Consider the following 24,426-nt stretch of genomic DNA (forward strand, 5'->3'; position numbering starts at 1 on the left):
ATACAAATCTTGTGCGTATTCTGCGTAAGGGTTTTTTTTTCTTCTCAAATTATGTCAAAACTGTTCGCGTGTGTGTGTGTCACAAAGATGCAAAACCATATACTATATATCTGATTCTCCAGATCGGGTAAATTGCGATCACCGATCGAGTCTACATCTCAGTACACCGGCACTACCATTAGCCTATTGAGCCTAATATAGAAATACTGCACTTTCCAGTGAAACATTAGGATTTAGGAACAGGTCTTCTGTCAAATGTTAGTCAAAACAACCAGTGCAGTTGTGTCTTCGTAATACCCTAACATATTAACTAACCTTGTAGATTCCACAATTCCACAATCCAAAAAGTAAAACGCAGATAAGCTCTTAAGATTGGACAATTTCTGAGACTATTAGCCTAATGGAGAGTGAAAGTCCTAGCCATAGCTGTACAAACGCAGTTAATATTTCAGTGTTCAACAGCTATTTTTGTTTATGACTCCTTTGGGTAATGGTTGCACTCCTGGTGTCTTGTGTCAAGAAAACACATATCACAACCCAAAGCTCTCTGGAGGGGTAGTTCAGATGATCCACCTAATTTTAAGCAAATGGAACAGCATTATGCTTTATTTTTCTGTGATCAACTCATGCGATTCATGGGGAGCCATGAACTATGTATGATAAAGTGGCCAGTCATTTTCTAGAATCATTAGACCGTGGCCATAATCGTTGAACAGGTCTGTGGCCACTGGCCATGGTCCTTGAACAGACTACTGTATGGCTATATCGCATTCACTATTACATCCTGACATGGGTCAAAATAGTCATGGAATTGGAAGTAGCCTGAAGCTTCTCAGTGAAGTTAAACTCCACCTGACAAAGGTCAAAGTAGTTTAAGTTATCAAATGAATGGGAACGATAAATTGCAGTCGAGTCTCATTCTAGATGACCTCAAGCTGATCTCTTTAAATGTATCTGTGATTTAATCAGAATACAGTGGAGGGAGAATGCGTTTGGTTCTCTTCTGCTCAACCAACTAGTCCACTCCACACACACAAAAGGACAACTTTTGAAAAATCAGGTCTTCGAAGTAGCCTGGTGATGTAGTCCATTGTGGTCAAGTTATGCACTGTCTTGAAGGAGGAGGGTTTTGGAATTGTGTTATTCAAACCTAGTCTGTCAGTGAACAAGGACGTCTTATGGCACTTTGGGCTGCCCTCCAGCCCTCAACAGTCCGGGATTGTATTTTGTTTTAAAATGTTCCATTCATTTATCTCACCCATGTTCGACAGGCTTATGTGAGCAGAATTCAGAGGAACCCATTCGCCACTCGAATATGAATAAGCTCTATGCGGTTTGAAACAATTTATGTTGTTCTGTTGTCGGCAAGAAAGTGACGACATAAGTTTCATTTTAACAAGTCTGAGGCATTTTGTAAATTTCTTCTTTTTATCACTTTTTGTCTGGCCAAGTAGTTTACTTTATTTGAACATTTCAATCAATACATATCAATGTAAATGAATATGCCAGAGTCTAAGTAGAATTTAAACTATCTAAGATGGGAGCTGCGGAGCAAATTGTCAATAAAAAGATATGGGCTTGGTTTTTAGGTGTTCTTTTTGACCTAGATCTTTTGGGTCAAGGATATACAGCCCCATTGTGTTTTAGATATATCTGTAAAGATGATTCCTGCAGAGTCTGTTTCCCAGTCCTTAGCAGCATGCCTGTATGGGACACGCAAGACCAGGCCATGGTTGGGAGGTGTCCTGTTTCAGTGGTGAACTAAATGTTACCCCTCCCCTCATAGACACCCTCCAGTCATTTCTGTACTATTGACAGAATGAAAGACAGGAGATTCCCTCTCATTATTCTCAGTCCTACAATGAAACCTCAACAATTCCTGTGTTGGAATAAGAGCAAAATAATTTCTAGCAGTGGATGTTTCTCACAACTGTAGCAAAACTGGTGTTAGAGACTGCATGCACTAGTGGTAGCCAGACTGGAAACGGGGCTCCCTGCGGTTGATCAGAAAAGCACAGATTGAATTAGTTTTACTTGGCTGGTGACTTCACATGCTAATGAAAGATACAGGTATGCTTTAGATCAGTACGTAATAGTTCTCAAACTATTTTGTGCCAAGGACTCGCAAATTTATATATATTTGGCCATGGACTCTCTCATCTGAAAATGTTTTGTGCCAGAGGGACCCCCAGAAGAAAATATTTGAAAAATGTGGGGAAAAAAAATTAAACACAAAATGTTCAAAAATCGCAGATGTACAAGCTCGCTGCGCGGCACAAAGTGACATACTGTGAGCTTGTACATCTGTCTATTTAATAGCCAACGTAGAAAATATGGATAAAGTGGTTAAATTGAGTGATTCTGTATTAACAAATCTAGCTGGCCTGGAACCCCGCCCAAGGACCCCACTTTGAGAACCACTGCTTTATGACTAGTTGGTATGTATCAATCACTACCCGTCCAGGACAATGTGATTATATTTGTATCAAACATGCTCAAGGTCTTTGTCTATGCAGCGGCAGTGTGCATTGTTCTGAGTTCATGCATGATAACAAAAGTTTGCAGATTACACTGCATGGTCCTCTTAACACTTCAGGGTGTAATTTCGGGAGTTTGAAATGCAGACTAAACTCGATAGCATGAGCAATGAACGATCCAAGAAGACAAACTGTTATTTTGGAGCGGGGTCCTCTTAACCCCGGACTAGATTCCAAACACCCATGACTGGAGAAGCAGATGAGAGACGGCTCAGGGCGAGGGTCAAAAAACTACCACTTTCTCAACCGAACGGCAACACTTAACAACGCTCGTCTCCAGAAAAGTGGAGTCGTGATGAGGCCGCAAAGCTACTGAAACCCTATGCATTTTCTCACACCACGTTGTGAGCTTGTAGATCGGATATGTTCCACTTCTGCTTAAAGTTAACATTTGTGTATGAAAAGATATTTTATATATATATATATTCTTTGAAAATCATTTGAAATAATAATATATAAAAATGGGGGTATTTATTTGTGACGCTTAAAAATGTGTCCACACAACCCACAAATGGGTTCCGAACTTCTGACCCACTGTTTGGGAAACCGTGTTTTAGTAGATCTCAGCCTGCTACCGTAGTACTGAATACAATTAATTCATTTGTGTCATTAAAAACACTTTAGACATAAAGTTGCTACTTAAACTAGGCATTATAGGTAATTCACTCTTGTGAAATATACACGTACTCACTACCTTTCCTAAGTTTTTCTATTACTTTTGTCCACCAAATGCACCTGAGGGGAAGATTTGTTTTAATTGTGTCCCTGACTTTGTTTTTTGAATTTCTGTAGCTCATCTCACTCAGACACTGGTAGTTTGAAGGAGAAAGAAGGCCTAAAGGCACCTTGATTGTCAGAGTGAGAATTCAATTTAATTAAGCCAATGTGTGCGGTCGTATTCATCATCATTTGGCCTACCGACTACTTGCTGTGGACCTGCATTTTGAATGGGTCGTGTTTTGAAACTGCTCTGTGGGTCATGAATGTTTACTTTATAATTTGAATGGATGCAGTGGAGAAATAGGGTTCCAGGTCATGGCCCCGCTGCCTGTAACAAAGACCATGGCCTGGATTCCTACTTGCCATGATATGGGATGCTTGAATGAGTACGTGCATGAATTTGTTTCTTCATGATTATACGATCATGGTAACAATATGAAAGTTGGTTTTCATTAGGCTATATAAACTGACCTAATTCAAATTATTAATTCATTGCTACCATCTTGTAAGGTTGAGTGATATGCCATTTATTTTCCTATCGTCCATCGGCTGGCCGAGTCGGGTTACTGTAGATGGAGACATAAGAATTTTACTCTGGGGTGGGGAAAAATTGCCACGGTTGTATTTACTTGTAAATGTAATAATGGTGATAAATATGAACCATTTTAGCTGAGGACGCCCTATTACCCCCTCAAGGACCCCTTGGTCCCCAGACCACACATTGAGAGCCACTGACTGCACTGAAGTACACACAAGCACACTGACTCACAAATTAGCACGTGTATGCACATCTACCTTGCGTGCATGCACACACGCCTTCATGTGTACACACACACACACACACACACTGTTTGCACTGTTGTCTTGACTCTGGACAACCGTGAATGATCAAACTCCCGTTGTCTTTTTTTTTGTAGTAGGATAGGATAATACAGTCTTTATTAATCCCCCAAGGGAGAAATTCAGGGTGTTATAGCAGCCCAGAATAAGACGCAACAATTTTTCGGGCAAGTGAACATGATATGACCTTTGGGTGAGTAGAATAATGCTTTTGAAAGAGACCTCAGTGTCAACGCCTGCAGGAAGCATAATTGCCCATATTACGCATTCAGCCTTATTTGATTTATTTATTAGATCCCCATTAGCTTACTGTGAGTCACAGCAGCTACTCTTCCTGGGGTCTTAAACATATCATCAAAAACATCTTTCCATATTATTACATACATATACATTACATACATACATATACATTATACATTACTCTTCCTGGGGTCTTAAACATATCATCAAAAACATCTTTCCATATTATTACATACATATACATTACATACATACATACATACATTATACATTACTCTTCCTGGGGTCTTAAACATATCATCAAAAACATCTTTCCATATTATTACATACATTCACATTCATCCAATACAACACAAAACAACTCATGATCCGTCTACTACATTTGATAGCTAGCTCCACAGTACAATCCAATCTTCAGCATTGACTATACAATAAATATACATTGTAATGGGATATATAGCTCGTATTGATTGATTGATTGAAATCTTTATTAACAGTTTGCAGAATTACAGTACATTTCAAGCACAAACTCAATACAAAGACTGTTAACTGTGAGTCGACGACCCAATTAAGCATTACACTTGTTTACAAGAGGGTCCACAATGTTCAATTCATCAAAACATTTAGAGACGTACAAATAGACACTTCTATATAGTCAAAGAACAGAACAGGAATTCACCCATCATATGCATCTCCTTCACATCTCTTTCTGAGTGAAATGTTGACGTCTACAAAGTAATTATCAAGTCATTTGTTACTATCAAACTGAGGAAAATGTCATTGTGGAGTGTGACACTAATGCCAAGATATTGTATGCTAACGTTACATTTTTGAATGTGTATTTTACACTACAGTATACAAATTGTATACAAGTTTCTTCGTTTGATGTTCGTTTGGTACTCTGTAGTACTAGTCATTGATGATCGACTGGCGCTGTCGACTGGATCGACAGCGCATCTAGTGTCCAATCGGATGCACCGCCGGCGCCTCCGTGACTGCTTTCAGCAGTTTGCACAGTTGTCTGGACAGCCATAGATGATCAAACTCGTCAGTGTCAGTTTTGTAGAAGGATGGGATAGGATTACACCTTAAACACATTTCCCGCCATTCCCGTCTTTAGACGGGTTCAAAAGGTTATCACTTACCTGCCATACCCGTCTTGCGATGGTTTACGACACCCGTTTTATGGCAGGCCTCTTACGGCACCCGCCTATGACCTGAAACGGCATCCATCTTGAAACTAACGAGAGAAAACAAAAAACAGTCGAAAAACGTTCATCCGATCTCCGTAGAGTCCCATAATGGCCGCGATCTTCAGCAGAGTATATCTCGGAATTAATCCTCAGATTTGGTGAGATGAGGAAAAAGTATGCTCTCAGGATGCCAATAAAAGGCTGGCGCATCGCTCCGGTTAGCATATTATCGTCTTGCATACTAGTTTGGGACCCGATTGAGCGATGGACAGGATGCACTCTTACTTCCGGTTTAAGATGGCTGGTCGAAGGACCCGCAAATTGTAGTCATTTTGTAGTTTTTGTCTGGCAAGGGCTACTGAGGTGCCCGAAAACATGCCGGCAGGGAATGTGTTTTAATAACACCCCATGGGGGAAATTCAGCTACAAATAACTGCTGCTTCAAATGGCTTTATTGACATTGTCAACCAGTCAGTGTGAGGGAGGATGCAACTGTGAAAATGCCTCTTTCTGTCAAATACTGTACATTTGAATAGAATAGAGATTCATAACACTAATCATCATTATAAATATCGTATTATCATCTTGAATAGCAAGCTGCATGTGATGAATCAGAACTAGGTGAGTACTGTATGTTTGCAAGCGCACTGTGCCTCATAGTCCTACTCCTACTAGATTGAATTTGGAGGAACTGTTTGTATAGCCCCTACCCCCATTGTCAACCCAGTCAGCCAATAAGGAGGGATTACAGGGGGTTAAAATATTAAATGCATCAAAAGCTGCTCCAGTACCTCTGCTATTCTTCCTGTTTGCCAGTGGACTCATTTAGAGGCTCTGAGCCTTGGACAGGTTTCCTGTGCATCTAGGAGTCGCTTCAAAATGTAATTTGTATTTTTAAGCAGATCACTCTCCTGGCTAGGATGTCTGTGGTACGCCCAGTACGGGAACTATTTGCAGTATTCAAGTACTAGCTAGGTTGTGACATTCCTTCCATGAAATTGCGATTTGTAAACATAAAATGCAATAGTAGTGTGTTTAGATTAGTGTTTGGTATTGTCACATAACACATTTGTTTCTGATAGCGTCTGATCATGTGTTATGAATGAGGCCGAGGCACTGTAAACTATTACTGTTAGTTACTGTTTCAGTGTTTCATTCATTTATGGAGTTGACATTACTCGAGTCGGCTACCCTGTGTATTGTTCTGTTTCTTTTTGTTGGCTGCAATCTTTGTTGAATGGGCAAATAGACTGGGATCAAGACCACATACCTCCCATCGCATTAATATTAATATCAAATCACATCATCAAAACAATCATCGGTGTCATGAGTCATGTCGCGGACAATGTGAATGAACAACCAGGTCAGGACATGTATAGTGAAGGGAATGTCTAAACCCTTGATAGTCTGTGTAATTCACCCATTTAAACGCTATTTATGAGCAGATAATCTTAGTTGCACCGTCTGACATTGCTGTTGTGGAACTGTCTTTATTAATGGGATACGTTTTAACAAAACATAGCTATATTACATGCTGCCTGCTAGATGATTAACAAGCGAGTCGGGATGGCACGGCCACACATTATGGTCAGCACCACTTTCAGAACGGTCCGTTTGTGCACAGTGTGACAACCAGTGTTTCCCCAAGACCCTCATCCTCATTCCTCACACAGTCAGGCGTGACACGGATAGCTTTGGTACTAAGACTACAAGTCGACTTCAAGTTAGTCACAACACAAGTTCAGAGCAGGGCCTGGGTCATCAATGTGTCTGTGGCTAGACTTGGCCTTGTCTGTGGCAAATTTTAGATTTGTTTTTGAGTGGTGCAACCACTCCTATAGACCGCTATCTGTGTCCCTGGGTCCCTGCCTGGGTCTGTCTGTCGAGCACGGAAATAGTGTTTGGTTACACACACACACACACACACACACACACACACACACACACACACACACAGAGATTGACAGTGTGTAGTATGCGCAACAGCATGATAGTCATAGCTGATTGGCCAACCGTTCTGTAGCATACATTTGTTTACTTTAGCAGTCATATTAGCATGCTTTATATAGCTTCATGTAAATGCCAAACAGTGGTGAAGTACTCTGATCACTGTTAAGCAAAACGTTCATGGAGGTTTTGCTTGCCCAAAGCCCACTTCAATTGAGCAGCTTACACACGGCTGCAGCAAATGAAATAACGAGCCTGAGTGAAGCAATGAGAGGGAAGAGGAGGAGAGCCTCTGTGCACAGCGCTGCTCTGGGTGTAAGCACACTTACACGAGCGGCAAAAAGCCGCTCGTGGCAGGCGTCTCAGAATGCCGCGTCGGCCAGATTCCCAGAAAAGTTTCCCCCACGGCAGAATGCCGCGTGGGTGGAGCTTCATTAACATCCACCAGCTGTCTAAAAAAACAGGAAGAGACGCCTGCCGCTCGCGGCTTTTGGCGTCTTCGTGATGCTAAAGTGTGCCTGCACTGACACAGAGGGTGCGTTCGGAAATACCGCACCGGAGCGCACTCGCCTATTAGTTTGCATTGCATAGTGCGCTCGGCGCGCTATTTCCGATCGTGCCCAGAGACAGCAGGCAACTCGGTCATTGGATGCCGCTCCCCATCTCTCTCTCTCTCTCTCTCTCTCTCCCCCCCCCCCCCCCCCCCCCCATTTCCTGTCAGGCAATACATATCTTTAAAAGAGTAGATAAAGGGAAAATGTCAAATAACAAAACAAACATATCAAATGTACATATGACCATGGTGTGTGCTCAATAAATAAATAAATAAATTAAATACAAATAAAATCAGAGTCTCTTGTCTCATGCGAGTAGCAGCCGGTATAAAACATGTATGAAGTGGGTGGTTTTAAGGTCCCAACCTGGAATTTGTAATGAACTGTATGTGGGGTGTGTGTACACTAGAGAAAACAGTTACACATACTACAAGATTCGTGATCATCCTTTAGGAGGCAAATCGGACTGTAGGACTGTCTGTTTAATAATCATAATTCTCTCTATCTTTTCAGGGCATACTCCTTGGTTGATTCCAGCCAGGTGTCCACCTTCCTCATCTCCATTCTTCTCATCGTCTATGGCAGCTTCAGGTGAGTCCATAATACTGATAGATAGTAGGTCAGTCCGGGGTCAACATTGAGGAAGAACATATAATCTTGTTTCCACTGGTACAAGACCTTGGAAAACATTGGGGGGGGGGGGGGGGGATCATGTTCCAAAACGGAGGTCTGCAACCATTTTTCACATCCAAGTGCCATGTTTTCATTTTTGTGATAGTCAGTGTGCCATATAGAATCATGACACCACATAAAAATTAAATATTCCCGACTGATTTTGATTGTCCATAGGATGCACATAACAACCTTAGAAATATTTTCTTTCACATCAGGATGCAATAATGACCATTAAACTCGGAGCAATAACCCACCTATCTCCCGGAATCCCTCCCCAGTCATGAGTTAAGAGTTTGAATCAACGTACAATTATGTGCAGGATGTAATTTGTAGATGTGAGTGGACTTAATTTAACTGACTAAACCTTTTTGGAACGAAAAGAAAAAACTTCTCTGTCTCACACTTATGTAGAATGGGTAGTATTGGGTACATTTCAAACGAAAGCACAAGTCAATGCAAAAACTGCTACTTGTGTGGACAAAACCATGAAAAGTACAAGACTTGTTTACATCAGGGTCCACCATTTTCAATTCATAACAATTAAAGACGTACAAATACACACAATATACAACATGTACAGTATGGGGATAAAGGGGTGGGGACTTTTTTTTTTTTTTACGGGGGCCAGTTTCGAATTGCAGCCGTAGGTGCTCTTTGAGAGCAGTTTTGAAGGAGTCGGGGGATTCACATATCTTAATGGCTGTTGGTAGGGGGTTCCACATTTTAGTGGCATAGGAGCGTGTGGTTTGTTGAACTCCCTCTGGTGTTGTGAGTGTGGACTTTATTGACATTAAGGACAGGTACATACATGGGTATCTTTGTGGTGTAGCGAATCTTCTGGACCAGACCAATTGCAAGATGCTGTACTCTGTCGTCAACCCTAAGCCATTCCAGCCCATCAAAATGGGCAGGGGTGAGGTGGGTTCTGGGAGTGAGGCCAAGTAGTAGCCTGACCAGTTTTGAATCTTCTGGACCAGACCAATTGCAAGATGCTGTACTCTGTCGTCAACCCTAAGCCATTCCAGCCCATCAAAATGGGCAGGGGTGAGGTGGGTTCTGGGAGTGAGGCCAAATAGTAGCCTGACCAGTTTTGAATCTTCTGGACCAGACCAATTGCAAGATGCTGTACTCTGTCGTCACCCCTAAGCCATTCCAGCCCATCAAAATGGGCAGGGGTGAGGTGGGTTCTGGGAGTGAGGCCAAATAGTAGCCTGACCAGTTTTTTGGGGGGGAAGTCTGGAGCCTTGTTTTAAGGGCCTTTGAGGTGCTGTGGTACCAAGAGGTGCATGGCTGCATGCATAGTCCAAGAAGCGTTGTACGAGGGCTTCTGTTAGGGTCTTCAAGGTGTTTTTGTTGACCAGTGAGGAGATCTCGTACAGGAATCTTGTTCTTTGGTTGACTTTTTTTATTTTACTACATTGGTGGTCATTTTATCACAGGAAAGATTTGCCTCCAGGATGGAACCTAGGTAGGTAATTTGAAATTTCTATGGTAATCTTTACGTGTGATAATATTGTCACCCACTTTAACTGAGAATCCGTCTGCCTTGCTGAGGTTACTGTTTGATCCAAAGAGAATGGATTCAGTTTTTCCAAGGTATAAAGATAATTTGTTATCAGCGAGCCAGGTTACATAATGTAAGATGTTTTAAATTGAATGAGCTCGTAACAGACTTGAGTTACAACAATAATGACCCATGACTTGACTTGCAGCTGGACTGCTTCTGTCTCAATATGACGGCAGTAACTTGACCATATTTGTCCTTCAAAATCCCGAGCAGTAGTTTTCTGTTTTGTTTCGTTACTTAGCATAATGCTCAATTTCCCAATCACAAGCCCAGTCCACTACTTTCCATCCGCATTGCTCTGCTTTTCTGCAGCGTTTGAAAGGTAACTATGGTAACAAGCTTTGCCCTGCCAGACTGGTGTGGATATGCTTAATGGGGGTGGTTAACAGTAAACACCCCTAACCCTTAATGTTGTTGAATAAGTAGTGAAATGATCATTGATCAGGGATCAAATCCAGTAAAAACAATTGAGGTCCCTATTGCTACCCAAGCATACATTCGGTAACAACGCCTATTATCTATGTTTGAACTTTGAATTTAGGAGTCCAATTGCTAGAGCAGCTCAAATAACATTTTCAAATGTTGAAAATGAGTACGGAAATCTGATTAGCTAGTTAATTTTTTGTGCGTGTACTGATTCAGATCATTATCGTGTAGAAACCTTGTTTTGTTTTCATGAATGAATGCCCTATTTTATACTTCATATACTGTCATATAACAGTGTCACGCAACAGTGCCAAAAATAGCCGATAAATAATTATAGATTTTTTTTGGACGAAAGAAATATGCCCAAAATTGGGACACCTGCTTGCAAGCTAAATCTCTGAGAATTATGGGAGCCAAGGGGATGGGCAGGGGCGGCGAGGCTTCCCCTCCCCAAACCCTTCCCCCACTGGGTGGGTTTTTTCCTTACTGGGAGGGGTTTGAGTTGGGCGTGTTCTAATGTAGTAGACTCTGGAAAAGCATTCCAGCAGCCAGCTTGTAGCATGGCTCGTTAAGCAATAGACTTTCAATCCATACCTCCTGGGTTCGAATCCTGCTCCCGCCATCATTTTTTGTGTGTGGATAAAGTACATTTTGCTTTGGTCCGACATGCGCTGCGTCGTGCTTGCGGTTGGGGGTTTGGTTTGGGGTAGGTTGTTAGTAATAGTAATGTCCGACATACAGTACATGTTCAACTTCACCCACATGCGCTGCGTCGTGCTTGCGTTTATGGTTAGGTTAGGGTTAGTAATAGTAATGTCCGACATATGGTACATGTTCACCCGTGGCTTTGTGTGGTGCCACTCAAAGTGACTACTGGGTTGGGCTTGCTGAATCCATGTTCCAACCCCTACTATGTCTGTCAGAAGCAGTTGAGGGCTGAAAACACCCGCGTGCGCACAGCTTTTGCCCTGATGAAGTCAAAATTCTTTATGTACAGAAGATGAAACGGTGGGTGGCTGAGCCACGGTCTGCATTTTGTTGTTCATACTTTTTCATTCTCATGAGTAATTAACCTTATTACTAAGACCGCTCCCAATGTCCACTATTCCGATAAGTCCACAAACTTCTGAATCATGTTAATTACGTTAATTAGTTTCATCTGCAGATATCTACAGTACAATACATTACATTGTCAACTTTGAGATTACCACAAAAACATCACCTTTTTCAAAATGCACCTTTCTCAAAATGCAACTTAAATATTACTTGAAAAGGGGGGAGATCCTAACCTGACTCCGCCAGATGGGGCAGCAGAGAGTACACTGAGTTCCCCCCTCCTGCTCCCATCTGGGAACTCTCAGGCAGACTTGATGCCCGGCCACAAAACGGCCTGGCCAATCAGCAGCAGCTAGAAGCTAGAAGCTGCTGCTAGAAGCTGCTAGAAGCTGCTGCTGATTGGCCAGGCCGTTTTGTGGCCGGGCATCAAGTCTGCCTGAGAGTTCCCAGATGGGAGCAGGAGGGGGGAACCCAGTGTACTCTCTGCTGCCCCATCTGGCGGAGTCAGGTTAGGGAGATCCTGGTCAGAGTGGTAAAACGGTCTTGGGGAGAAGAAATAAACATGTGCCAATATTGGGGTTCCACAAGTACACATAACGGCAACTATTAAAATAAAGACCGTAATAACTGCATCCATACTGACCATATAAAGCCAAGATGCATGGCTGGTATTTTCGTATACATAGCCATAGATTGCTGAACAGGAAATAAGAACTACATATCTTGTGGGTTCTCTTGCAGATGTGTCGGTCAGCTCAGCTCCCACAGTGGACAGTTGTCTTTAATGTTAAAGTCAGCTCCCACAGTGGACAGTTCTTAAAGTTGACATTGCAACACAGTTCCGTTGACAAGGCCCAGTACCACACCTGTTTCAACTGTTTGGCCTACAATATGCAAACATAAATTCCGATTAAGGTTGTCTAGATTCTAGGACCCGGAGGGACAATGGGTGTGGCCGACCTACACAAGATTTGTCCCCATTAATTTGACAATGTTGGCAATTTGCGCTAATGTTGACAAATGCTGTTCCTGTTCAAGGGGTAATTCATGCTGTATTTTGTGCAATAGGGTAGACTCGACCTACTGTATATTGAACTGGTCCAGGGATTAATAGGGAATGGTTGGAGATATTAAATAAACCTATTAATCTCTGGTGGTTAGGGAGGTCGAGAACCAAAACAAGATACATGATAAATGTGTGTTAGATGTATCTTTGATTTTCCATGTCACGCCAATAGGAGTGACCACTGACCAGTCTGCCTGGCTAGGGTCCAGGAGCCTCAGACCTTGGATAAATAATCACTAGTATCCCGCACCGCTACTCCTCAGCAGTGTTTCTCAAACATTTTCATGTCGAGGTCGGACCTCCAAATCGATCACGTATCTGGCCAGTGGCCATGGATCATCCCCATAAGAGAAGATTTTTCAAAAACATTTGAAAAGAGCAGATCTCCAAGCTCACAATATGCCGTGAAGGCACGCAATGTGAGCTTGTGGATATTATTTTAGAATAGCCATACAATAAAATGGGGCCTACTGTATGTGTTTTGGACACCTGGGGGTCCTCAGACCCAACTAGTTTAGGATGGACTGAAAATAGCTTTTATACTTAAACCCAAGGCAAGCATTCCTATTCTGGGGTAAACATTCACCAAAAATAGCAGATCTACAAGATCACAACATGTCACAATGTGGCATGTTGTGAGCTCGTAGATCTGCTATTTTTGGTGAAGAGACTTGGTGCCTACATTAAACCAAGTGCAGTTTAACTTGGGTCCGTTTTACTATAAGTATAAATGGTTTACGTTTTTTAATGGAAGTGACATTGATTCAAAAACTATTATCAAAGTATTCTCGGGCACCCCTTGCCCGAGAATACTTGCATCACTGACGGCACCCACTTTGCGAAGACCCACTCTACACAGTTACCATAACAATGATTTTTCTTCAAACCGTGCCTTCCACAGTAACATTTTCCTGTGCAATTTTTTATTGTGGAAATTGGCAGAGAAATTGGATTTGGAAGAATTCACTGTGCTTAGAGTATTCCAGTGGATCCACCCTGAAACAGAGGTCACAAGTGTTATTCCTGTGATTTAAATTCAATACATGATGTCATCAGGAGACACAACCTGGACCTGCTCCATTTACAGTGACTAAGGAGAGGTCGTGCGTGCGTGCATGCATGCGTGCGTAAGCATGTGCAGGCGGTTTGACCGTAATGTAACCTCCTTCTGATGAGCGTTGGGATCGCACGCACGCAGTTTGTTGTTTTTGTCGACTAAAACTATGATGAAAAATGTTCGTCGACTACCTTTTTTCACTGATAAACTAAATGGAAACTAAATGAAAACTAAGCTATGATGACAAAAACTAAGACTAAATATCCTGACAATTTCGTCAACAAATAAAAACTAGACTAAAATGTTAGGCAGGGACTAGTGGACAAGAGATCCAGTATAAGTCATTTTACACTTGGTTGCATGCTGAAAATAGCCGATCTACAAGCTCACACCGCGTTGCGACGCATTGTGAGCTTGTAGATCGGCTATTTTCAGCAAGTGTAAAAACAGTCATGACATTTTTAAAATCCTATGATGTTTAGTCGACTAAAACTGACACCCATCAGCAGATTCAGCATCATATTTCTCATACACGTGCTGCCAAATAATTTTTCACATTATTGTTACTTCACATTATTGTTACTACTTTGTGCGAGACTTTTCACATTTATTGAATTAATAATCTCAGATCCTCTGTCCCTCTATATTTGGATGGAATAGCTATTGGCTACATGACTTGAAATTGCGACCGTATTACGGTCCAAAATGAATGTGTGGGAGCTCGAAATACAAACGCCAAATCAGAAGAAAAACATACTAAAATAGCAGTGATTTCTATATTTTCGGACTTGTATTTTATTGCAGACAGTATGAACATAACACAAATTATGTATTGCAGTATGAACACAACACTATGTGTTACTTGTATGTTTAACTTAATTTCATTCCTGCCATTCAGGCCGGCAACTAGGGCAGGGGAATATTTATGTCCATATTGCGATATGAGACTAGATATCGTCTGGGATTTTGCATATCGTATTGTGATATGACAAGTGTTGTCTTTTCCTGGATTGAATTACTCAAGCCTTATTTTATACTTTCAAGAATTGTCAAAATGTTTTTGAAAATGTTTGACAATTCTTGAAAGTATAAAATAAGGCTTTAGTAATTAAATCGTGGGCTTGTAGATCGGCATCCACAAGGCCACGACGAAATGAGCAAGAATTGCGTCAATGAGGGTTTTATTTAGAAGTGTACGACTGAAAGTCTTATTTGTTTTTGCAGTGTGGCACCACTAGTTTCCTAGTGGAAAACCTTTGCTCTGAAAGTGACACACACAAACCCCATTGCCCACAAGGAGCAGCTCTGCTTCTCTGTGTGCTTGAAGCAAAGGAAAGGAACGATGGCAAGTATACCACACTGTAGAAACATTATGAGGAGACGATTAAAGGAGAATAATTGGCATGTAACAGTGTGTAACATACAGAGTATATGACTAACTAGAGAATGTACACAGAAAGGGACATTAGACTTGTTCTACCGGTCCCAACCGGTAGAATACAAAGCGGTTGGGACGGTGAAGTATTTACCACTTTGTAATGTTGTTGTTCTCTGGCTTTCACAACACTGAAAATGCATTTAGGGACATTTAGGACTTGATGAGGACGATCAAGTGAGGAAGCATTTCAGGGGGAATTGTGTCCCATTCTTCCTTCCTGCACACAAGTCTTTAGGTGTGCAACAGTATGAAGTCTTTGTCGCATTTTGCTTTTTTGAAATGCACAACACATTATCTGTTGGGGGCAGGTCGGGACTGCTGGAAGGCTAGTCCAGCACTCTGAACCTTTTCTTCCACAGTCAGGGTTTGATGTGTCAAAAAATAGTCATGGATCCCCCCCCCCCCCCCCCCCCCCAACTCCCCGGACAATAGGCCTATCTCACAGCCCGCTTTCCACGCCCACTTCCGGTAGATAGTGGTGTCATTTAACATTAGCATTTACACATTTTTTTTCTCTGGAGAATCTAAGTACGTTTCCTAATGTAAAAATGTGACAGACCAATATTATTATGAAGCAAACAAGATGGTAAATCTGCTCGAACAGATAGAACAAACCTTACCTTGAGAAAACAAAAGTTGTAGACTTCTTAAATTACCTCTATTAACATGTAGTGTCTATGGAGTGACGTCACGCTATCACCACTAACGCGGAAAGGGGGCGTATTAAGGGGGCGGGGAAATTCTGTGAGATAGGCTTATTGAACCCATGCCTTTGTAATGTGTGCAGAATGCAGTGTAACTAAGACGAAAAATGTTTGTCGACTACAACTAAGACTAAATATATTGACAATTTTGTCAACAAATAAAAACTAGACTAAAATGTTAGGAAGGGACTAGTGGACAAGAGATCCAGTATAAGTCATTTTACACTTGGTTGCATGCTGAAAATAGCTGATCTAGTCGACTAAAACTAGACGAACACTAAAACATTCCAGGTGACTAAAATATGACTAAAACTAAATGGAGTTTCATTCCGAAGAATATGACTAAACTAAAATAGAAATTTGCTGCCAAAAACAACACTGGTAGAATGTGTTTTTTGCATATATCTTGTTAAAATATGCATGGGCTTCCCTAAACCATAAACCAAATCAATATTTTTAGTATTAATTAATAGTACAAACACGGAACTGTAATTTACACATGAGTTACTCTTGACAAGTGTTACCAACAAGTCTTTGGACTTGTTGCACATGCCATCCATTTATTCCACAAAATAAATTGATTTGTCTGACCACACCACCACCACGTTTACACCGTGTGATGCCTCAAGAGTCCAGAGAAGTCGACAGTGCTTCTGGACTGGGTTAATATAAGGCTCTGTACAGTTTTACCTTCCATTTGTGTATCTAGCTATGTACTGTAGTGCTTGACATTGCCAAAGATTACCTGTAAAACCATTGTGGTTATAACGCCTCTAGATGATTGACAGTTCTTGAAGCAGTGCTATCTGAGGGATTAGATAGGACAGTTATTCGGCTTAGGCTGGCACCCTTACCCTTTAGGCACTGAAATGCCTCCAGATTCCTTGAATATTTTAACTATGTTGCACCATGGAGGGTGAAATATCCAAATCCCTTTGCCATAAGGGGCGGCGGTGGCTCAGGGGTAGAGTTTCCGGATGGTAACCACAAGGTCGCCAGTTCGAACCCGGGCTCCCCCAGAGTTAGTGTCGAAGTGTCCTTGAGCAAGACACTGAACCCCTAATTGCTCCTGATGTGCTGGTTTGTACCTTGCATGGTTTCCGCTGCCATCAGTGTATGAATGTGTGTGTGAATGGGTGAATGTAATGCACAATCTATGTAAAGCGCCTTGGATAAAGGCGCTATATAAATGCACCATTTACCATTTATTTCTTTGAGGAACATTGTTTTGAAACATTTCAATAATTTTCTCAAGCATTTTTTGGCACTGAATGGGTAGAGGTGCAGCATGGGAAACAGAAGATTCTCGGGCCCCGCCCCCCGGGCCCCGTCCCCCGGGCCCCGCCCCCAGTCTGTGTGTCTGTTGCATAGCGGAAGAAAAAAACTCAGCGTCCATAGTGATTTCACTGTCACCCATAGGGGATGCCACTAGTGATATGAATAACACTTTTTGGACTGCACGCAGAAGTTCTGTATTGTGATCAGTCCTGTGCATGTCATTCAATATCTTAACCTTTTGCAGTTAACTTTTGCTGCATGTCGCTCATAATTGCTCCTCAAGTGATTGACGTCACATGATGTAGCTAATATCGAAAATGACATGCTGCTCATGTTGCAGCATTGGGAGTGAGCAGGGTTTGCCTCTGCATGTTTCCTAACCCATACTGCACATCCGCTTTGAATGTTATCAGCCTATAATCAAGAATATGTCTGTGATCAGAAGCTTGGAATGGAGCCAATATGTGATAATCATGAAATGTGGAGGGATCGCTTGCTTTTTTTGTGACCATGACCGTCACCATGACGGAGGCGTGCCGTCTCTGGTGGCCTTGGCTTGAGCCACTTGAGGCACCGCCGAGCGAGTCGCTGTGCCGAGCGTTGCGACGGCCACCAGGGCCGACTCTGCGCCGTTCGAGTTGCACAGAATAGTAAATATTAGTACCCCCTACTTTCCATGCCCCCGACATGTCTGCACCGTCCTGGGCGCACTCCCGAGTGAACACAGCCGTGTGCCAACGTCTTGGTCCTTAAATATTTGTGACTTGACTTGCAACTTGCTCACGATGACCTGCTGTTTGACTTGGATTTGCACTGAATGACGTAAAATCAATGACATCCATGTATCCTCCATTAGTATACACATCTAGGGGTGCAACAGTTATTAAACGAAATACATTTTCTTTTTCAGAAATTGTTGAGCTTGTACATGTAGGGGTTGGGGACAGGGTCAGCAACGTGGCGAGTCGGAATGGGCGACGCGTCGGAATAGTGGGCTTCGGAATTCCAGCGTGTGTGTGTGTGTAACCCAACAGTTGATATGGTGTTCGGTTCATAATGAACGTCGCTGTTGTCCAGCACCTCACCACCTCTCCATTCTGTCGTGTCTCCTCCTCCTTTAATGCAGATCGTTAAACATGGATTGTGAGAACCAGGAGAAGGACAAGGACGGTAATCCCATACCGGGGTACAACTCGAACAACAGTGAGTGTTACATACATGGTGAGAAACGACAACGTTCGGGCGTACAGCATTTACATGGATGGATGAATATTACTGTAAAAAGGAACGGAGAAAAAAAATACAAAGCCGTTGCTGATCATGTATTTCCCAGATAATGAATGTGTACAGTTGGGTGCCACCGATATTGTCCCTTATTATTTGACCCATTTAGGCCTGACCTCAACATTTTTAAAAAATCCAGTTTTCTGAAATAAATATTTTCACGATTTTTCAAAAATAGCAGACCTACAAGCTCGTAGCGTGCCACTCGGTGGCGCGCTATGAGCTTGTAGATCTGCTATTTTTCAATAGCTAAATTATAACATAATGTTTAAAACACCAAAAGGGGTTCCCGCCCAAAATGGGTTAACTGTCCTTTTGCGCAGATCACGCAAACCTCAGCAAAAAGAAAAGGACAATATCGATGGCCTCCAACTGTAGGAAGTTGGATTGGGATTTGCTCTCATATCCTGCCTAGGAACTTTTTTGGTAGCTGCCAAAGTCGTCAGGATTAAGTACCAATGGGGGGGGGGAAATAGAGCACCAAAGTGGTAATGTTCCCTAGCAACCCATCTAAAACGCAACCTACTGTACATGACATGTGTGGCTCTTCGCCGGCCTCGTCCCTTGACCACCAAATTGCACCATATTGTCAGATATCGAGTCGGTGATCTAATTATGTGAAGTTTCATGGCCTTGTGTTGTGATTTGACGACGATACAGTGTATTGGACCATTGGCGGAAGGATTGTCATACATGTCATGTATGCACAGGCAGTCGTACTCATTAAAACTAATTGGACAACCATGCCAGAGTGATGGTATAATATAGAGACGACGGAGCACCCTATCGGCCTAGAATGGGACAGTATGAAATCGTAAGACAGTGCAAGACAACCATAGACTTGTATTGATGTTGCTATTGATGTGACCGTTTTTCTAAAGTGTAAATGAGAATGTGTACTGTATGTCAGAACTTAAGATATAAACAAATCCCCTTTTTAAAGTGATGGGAGCCACCATGTCTTGTTAGACGGAACCAAATTCTCTGCAGCAGCACCTTCAAACGAACATTTTAAAACTTAAAAACACCTCGGTTGTTCTGGTACTGTGTGTGTGTGGGTGTGTGTGGGTGGGTGTGGGTGTGTGTGTGGGGGGTTTCTTATGCTCTGTGTTTTCTTGCAGGTATTCAGACCATAGACTCCACACAGGCATTGTTCCTGCCCATTGGAGCTTCCGTCTCGCTACTTGTTATGTTCTTCTTCTTTGACTCTGTACAGGTGGTCTTCACCATCTGCACTGCAGGTACCTGCCCTTCTAACACCTTTTACGTTGTGCCATTAATAAGCCCCCCCCCCCCCCCCCCCCCCCCAAATATATATTCGTTCCAAACATGGTTGTTTGTGTCATGCGTACGTACGTTCACACAACACGTGAGTATTGCACAGTAAAGTGACGTAATATCTTATTCAGGACACGGTTGATTTTTCTGAGCTTCCCTTGCATTAGAATATTTATTTATTCGTCGCGCCTCCAGTGTGTAAAAGGATTTGAAGGCATAACTTATTCAAAAACTGTACAATTGTTGTGAAGCAATTTTATACCCCTTGGAACATAAGCCGGTATTAACTGCTTGATAAAATTCACTGTCGTCTTAGGTTAAAACAATACAAACTGAAGCGAACGGCGTAGCAGTCATTAGATCGGGCTCCTCACTGTTCTTTCCCGTTTGTTGCTTCCAGTTCTTGCCACGATTGCATTTGCATTCCTCTTGTTGCCAATGTGCCAGTATCTGACCAGGCCCTGCGCACCAGTCAACAAGTAAGCATGGTCTTTCTTTTTTTTAAACATCTGTTTATTATGAATTTTTGGTATACAGGCATTTCAGAAATGTTTAAGCAACAAGTTACAGATTAGTCAAAAAAATAGCAGAAACATACAAACAAAACAAGACTTACAATAAAAAGAGACAAAACAACAACAAAGAAAAAGACAAAAACAATAAAATAATAACCGACATGGCTGATGACTACACCGCACTCCGAGGACAGACACAACATTACAACACAATCTAAAAAAACATTTACATGAATTAGATGACATTACGGGGCAGAACAACATCGTATTCAATCACTTCAGTCCAACACAACAAGCATCTCAATAATGGGTGACCAGATTCTTTGAAATAAGGGTTCCCTTTTTGACAGGGTAAATCTAATTTTCTCCAAATGCAGCACTCCTCCCAGCTCCCTTAGCCACATATCAACTGTCTGAGGCTTATCCGACTTCCAGGCCTGTAGTATTAACTTCCTAGCTAGCAGTGTAGCATGGTCTTTCTTCCTTTGTTTTTCCCCATCAACGATATCTCTTCCTCACACCGCTTCCTCTTCCTCCCTCTATCGATTTGTGAATGCCTAAGTTGCTCATCACATTTCCAACTAAAATAGCCAAATCCCAATAATGATTCCACAGCATATGCAAACGAGCCTCCCCTCAAAGAAGTTGCACATTCATCACCTCAGAAGATGCACATCCATCTGTTTTTTTGTTTTTTGTTTTTTATGCATAGCTGTATGTTTTTTTTTCTTTTTTTATATATGCATAGCTGTATGTTGCAGTCCACATTTTATAGAGACCATTTCAAGTACAAATGCTCAGTTTAAATCCCTCAAATTGCTCCTTAGCCTCGTTCCCAAATGTACCCGTGGTTCCATAGTACACTCTTTGGAGTTCAATTAAACAAACTTTTCTTAAGATAAATTAATCTGTTCAAATTCAAATTGGACCCACCCTGGAGAACAGTGAATCGTTTGATCTGACCCCCGCTCGCTCAGATCAGCCAACACGGGGAAGCTGGTAGAACGATCACTAAAAACGCTGGGACAACGCTCCACACGTCCCAGACTCTTTCTTCTGGCTCCACACTCACTCCCAATCTTCCGGCGTAGTCTGAAAACCCACCTCTTCAGACTCCATCTTGGCCCGTAGCACTTGCACTAGCTTCTACGACCTTACAGGTGTAGGCGAAGGCTAAATTTATGTAATTTAGATTTATAATTTAGCATTTTTAAGTTCACATTTTATGTAGACGTAGCACATAGCACTCTTTATTACATGGCTTGGTTGAATGCTTGATTCTGATTGGTCAATCACTGAATTCAGCGGTGAGTTATGTGTTGATAATGACCGCTCCGCTGTATAACAGACCTCTGCCTAATCAAACCCTCTGAGCACCAGCTGCGCGGCTGTGCCCCACTTGCTTTACTGCTGTTTCCAACATGACAGCCATGTAAACACACACACACACACACTAGTGACACACAATGTCATTTACAGCTAAACATTGCTCTCAAGAATGTTTTTGAAAACATTTGAGCGAGAAATAGACGAAGCAGGACCCGAAAATGGATTCTATTTGATCAACTCACTTCCTTGTTTTGCGACAGTGCTGCAGCTGGCCAGACGCAGTCAGCGCGAACTTATGGAATACTTTTTTTTTTTGTGTTTTGGGTCAATGTATTAATTTATGTTAGGTAGCCATGTAATAAGGGGGATAATATCTGGCTAGGTGGTCATTGTCGGGATATAATTCACCTTAAGGTTAAACTCCCTGTCGGTGAATTATCTCCCGACAATGACCACCTAGCCAGATATTATCCCTTAGTTAGTTAGTTAGTTACTTTATTGACACAAATGTAATAAACAACAATAATAAAAAACCCATGAATCAAAAACTTTAAAATGTATACTCATCGCTTCATTGCACAGATAATCTACTGTTAGACAGATATTAGGTTCTTAGCTTTCTTATGATTCTTGGATGACTATTTCTATGTATTTGATGTATTACCTTGTATTGTTCCTGCTTATTGTAAATCGCTCTGGATTAAGAGCGTCTGCTAAATGCCTAAAATGTAAATCCCTACAATGAACACTTGAGGATTTGACGTATGATTGTCTGTCCTCCCTGCAGGATCTCCTTTGGCTGCTGCGGTCGCTTCACTCTGGCGGAGCTCCTCTCCTTCTCTCTATCGGTATTGTTGGTGCTGATCTGGGTACTGACTGGCCACTGGCTCCTCATGGATGGTAGGTCACTCTGTCATGAGGCTTGAGGTCCGACACCTAGGCAGATTTGTTGTCCAGGCATCTTCACATACTACAAGAATCACTTCTTGCTATAAACACTTTTATCTGGATAGTCAAAGGTTGCGTTCCAGCTTGAGGCCTGAGAATTGACTGGTTTCAGTTTGAGAGTCGGGTCACAACAGAACTATTCAGCATGGAACCGTTTTATGTTTAACTCATCAATGTAAAATCTATAAGATATTGTAACAAAGATTCTTGAGTGAACAAAGTCTGTTTTGTAGCAGTAGACGGAAACAACTCATTTACCATTACGGTCAATGAGTGTTTTAGCGAGATGAATTTTAAAGTCATCTCACTAAAATAAACCACGATCATGTGCTTCCCTACCTTGCCTTGATTCGATTTTTTTTAATTGTAATTATTTTAATTATATGCGGGTTTTTTTCTGCTTTCCTCCTCAGCTCTAGCTATGGGCCTGTGTGTAGCCATGATAGCCTTTGTGCGGCTTCCAAGTCTGAAGGTGTCCTGCCTGTTGCTGTCGGGTCTCCTCATCTACGACGTATTCTGGGTAAAATATGCACCTATATCCCTGTATCCCACCGCCCATGATGGCAGCTGTTGCACAAAACCAGTGTTGTTTTTGGCAGCAAATTCTGCCTTTCATTTGTGCATAGAGACTGTTCCTACTGACTGCACATTTGTTTGTGTTGGCGCCATCGTGTGGCGTTATTAGAGAATTGCAGAACAACTATTTTTAATTGACATATGTCAAGAAACAAGAATGTCAGCATCTTACTCGAATGTTCTTTACAAAGCCAGGGAGAGGGAGTCTCCAACATTGGAAAAGAAATCATAACGGTAACGGTTCCAAGAGTAAAGAAACTGTCTGCTTGTTTTTGGTCTCTTGGGGTCATGTGCCAATCCTTTCCCACTGGTCTGTGCTTTCAAAGCTCCCTGCCAGGTGGTTGCTTGGTCTTACTAGACATTTCCTAAGATAAATAACAGATAAATAAAATCTGTAATTAAATCTGACCCATCAGCATAATTACATTTGTCAACCAAGGAACTTGGACACTCATGCATGAAGGAAGCATGAGTTCAAGTCCGTTGCTCTCCCCAGGTTGGCGGAGGGTGTGTAGAGCCCAGGATCACATTAGATAATTGACACGGGTGAAAAATGGGTTACAAAATTATAAAAAAAATAATTGCATTTGTCGATAAAATCGCATCGTTTGACATTATTGGATTACTTAGCCCAGGGGTGTTAATACCCCTTTCGGACCCCTTTCTGAAAGGAGTTTGTGCCAGAGAAGGAACCCTCATAAGAGACTTACGTTAAACTGCTATTTGATATATTAACCAATTTTTCTTGACAAACTTTGAGAACCACTGACTGTCGGCAGTAGGTTTACTTGCCTCTGTTTGTTCATCCCCTTCCAGGTGTTCTTCTCAGCCTATATCTTCAACAGTAACGTGATGGTAAAGGTGGCCACCCAGCCAGCTGAAAACCCCATAGATGTCCTATCCAGGAAGCTACACTTAGGGCCAGGGATGGGCCGTGATGTTCCCCGCCTCTCCCTCCCTGGCAAGCTGGTCTTTCCCAGGTAAATTATGCTGTGAAGGAAGGTGACCTGCTGCTAAATTCCCACGTAACACCAGTAATGGTGACGCATTTAGACCTGAGGACGATTCTACAAGTGTCTTATAAATCTTGACAGTTTTCTGAAAAACCCATGTCTTTATGTCAGTCGTTCTCAAACATTTTCATGTTAAGGACCCCCAAAAATATATGTAATTGCCCACCGAGCCCCATCTGAAAATA

At 42.0% G+C, this 24,426-nt stretch overlaps 1 protein-coding gene across 2 annotated transcripts in view; it reads left to right on the forward strand.

Moving 5' to 3' along the window:
• sppl3 (signal peptide peptidase 3) overlaps positions 1–24,426 on the forward strand; it is a 42,867-nt gene that overhangs the window by 7,610 nt on the left and 10,831 nt on the right. For both annotated transcript variants that reach the window (XM_079524744.1, XM_079524745.1), the window contains exons 2-8: positions 8,545–8,622; positions 18,425–18,519; positions 19,704–19,823; positions 20,261–20,339; positions 22,492–22,604; positions 23,066–23,172; positions 24,045–24,208. In XM_079524744.1, coding sequence (XP_079380870.1) covers positions 8,545–8,622; positions 18,425–18,519; positions 19,704–19,823; positions 20,261–20,339; positions 22,492–22,604; positions 23,066–23,172; positions 24,045–24,208 — 756 coding nt within the window. The remainder of the gene's footprint in view (positions 1–8,544; positions 8,623–18,424; positions 18,520–19,703; positions 19,824–20,260; positions 20,340–22,491; positions 22,605–23,065; positions 23,173–24,044; positions 24,209–24,426) is intronic.

This window comes from Electrona antarctica (genome assembly GCF_951216825.1).
Source record: "Electrona antarctica genome assembly, chromosome: 16".
Lineage (NCBI taxonomy): Eukaryota > Metazoa > Chordata > Actinopteri > Myctophiformes > Myctophidae > Electrona > Electrona antarctica.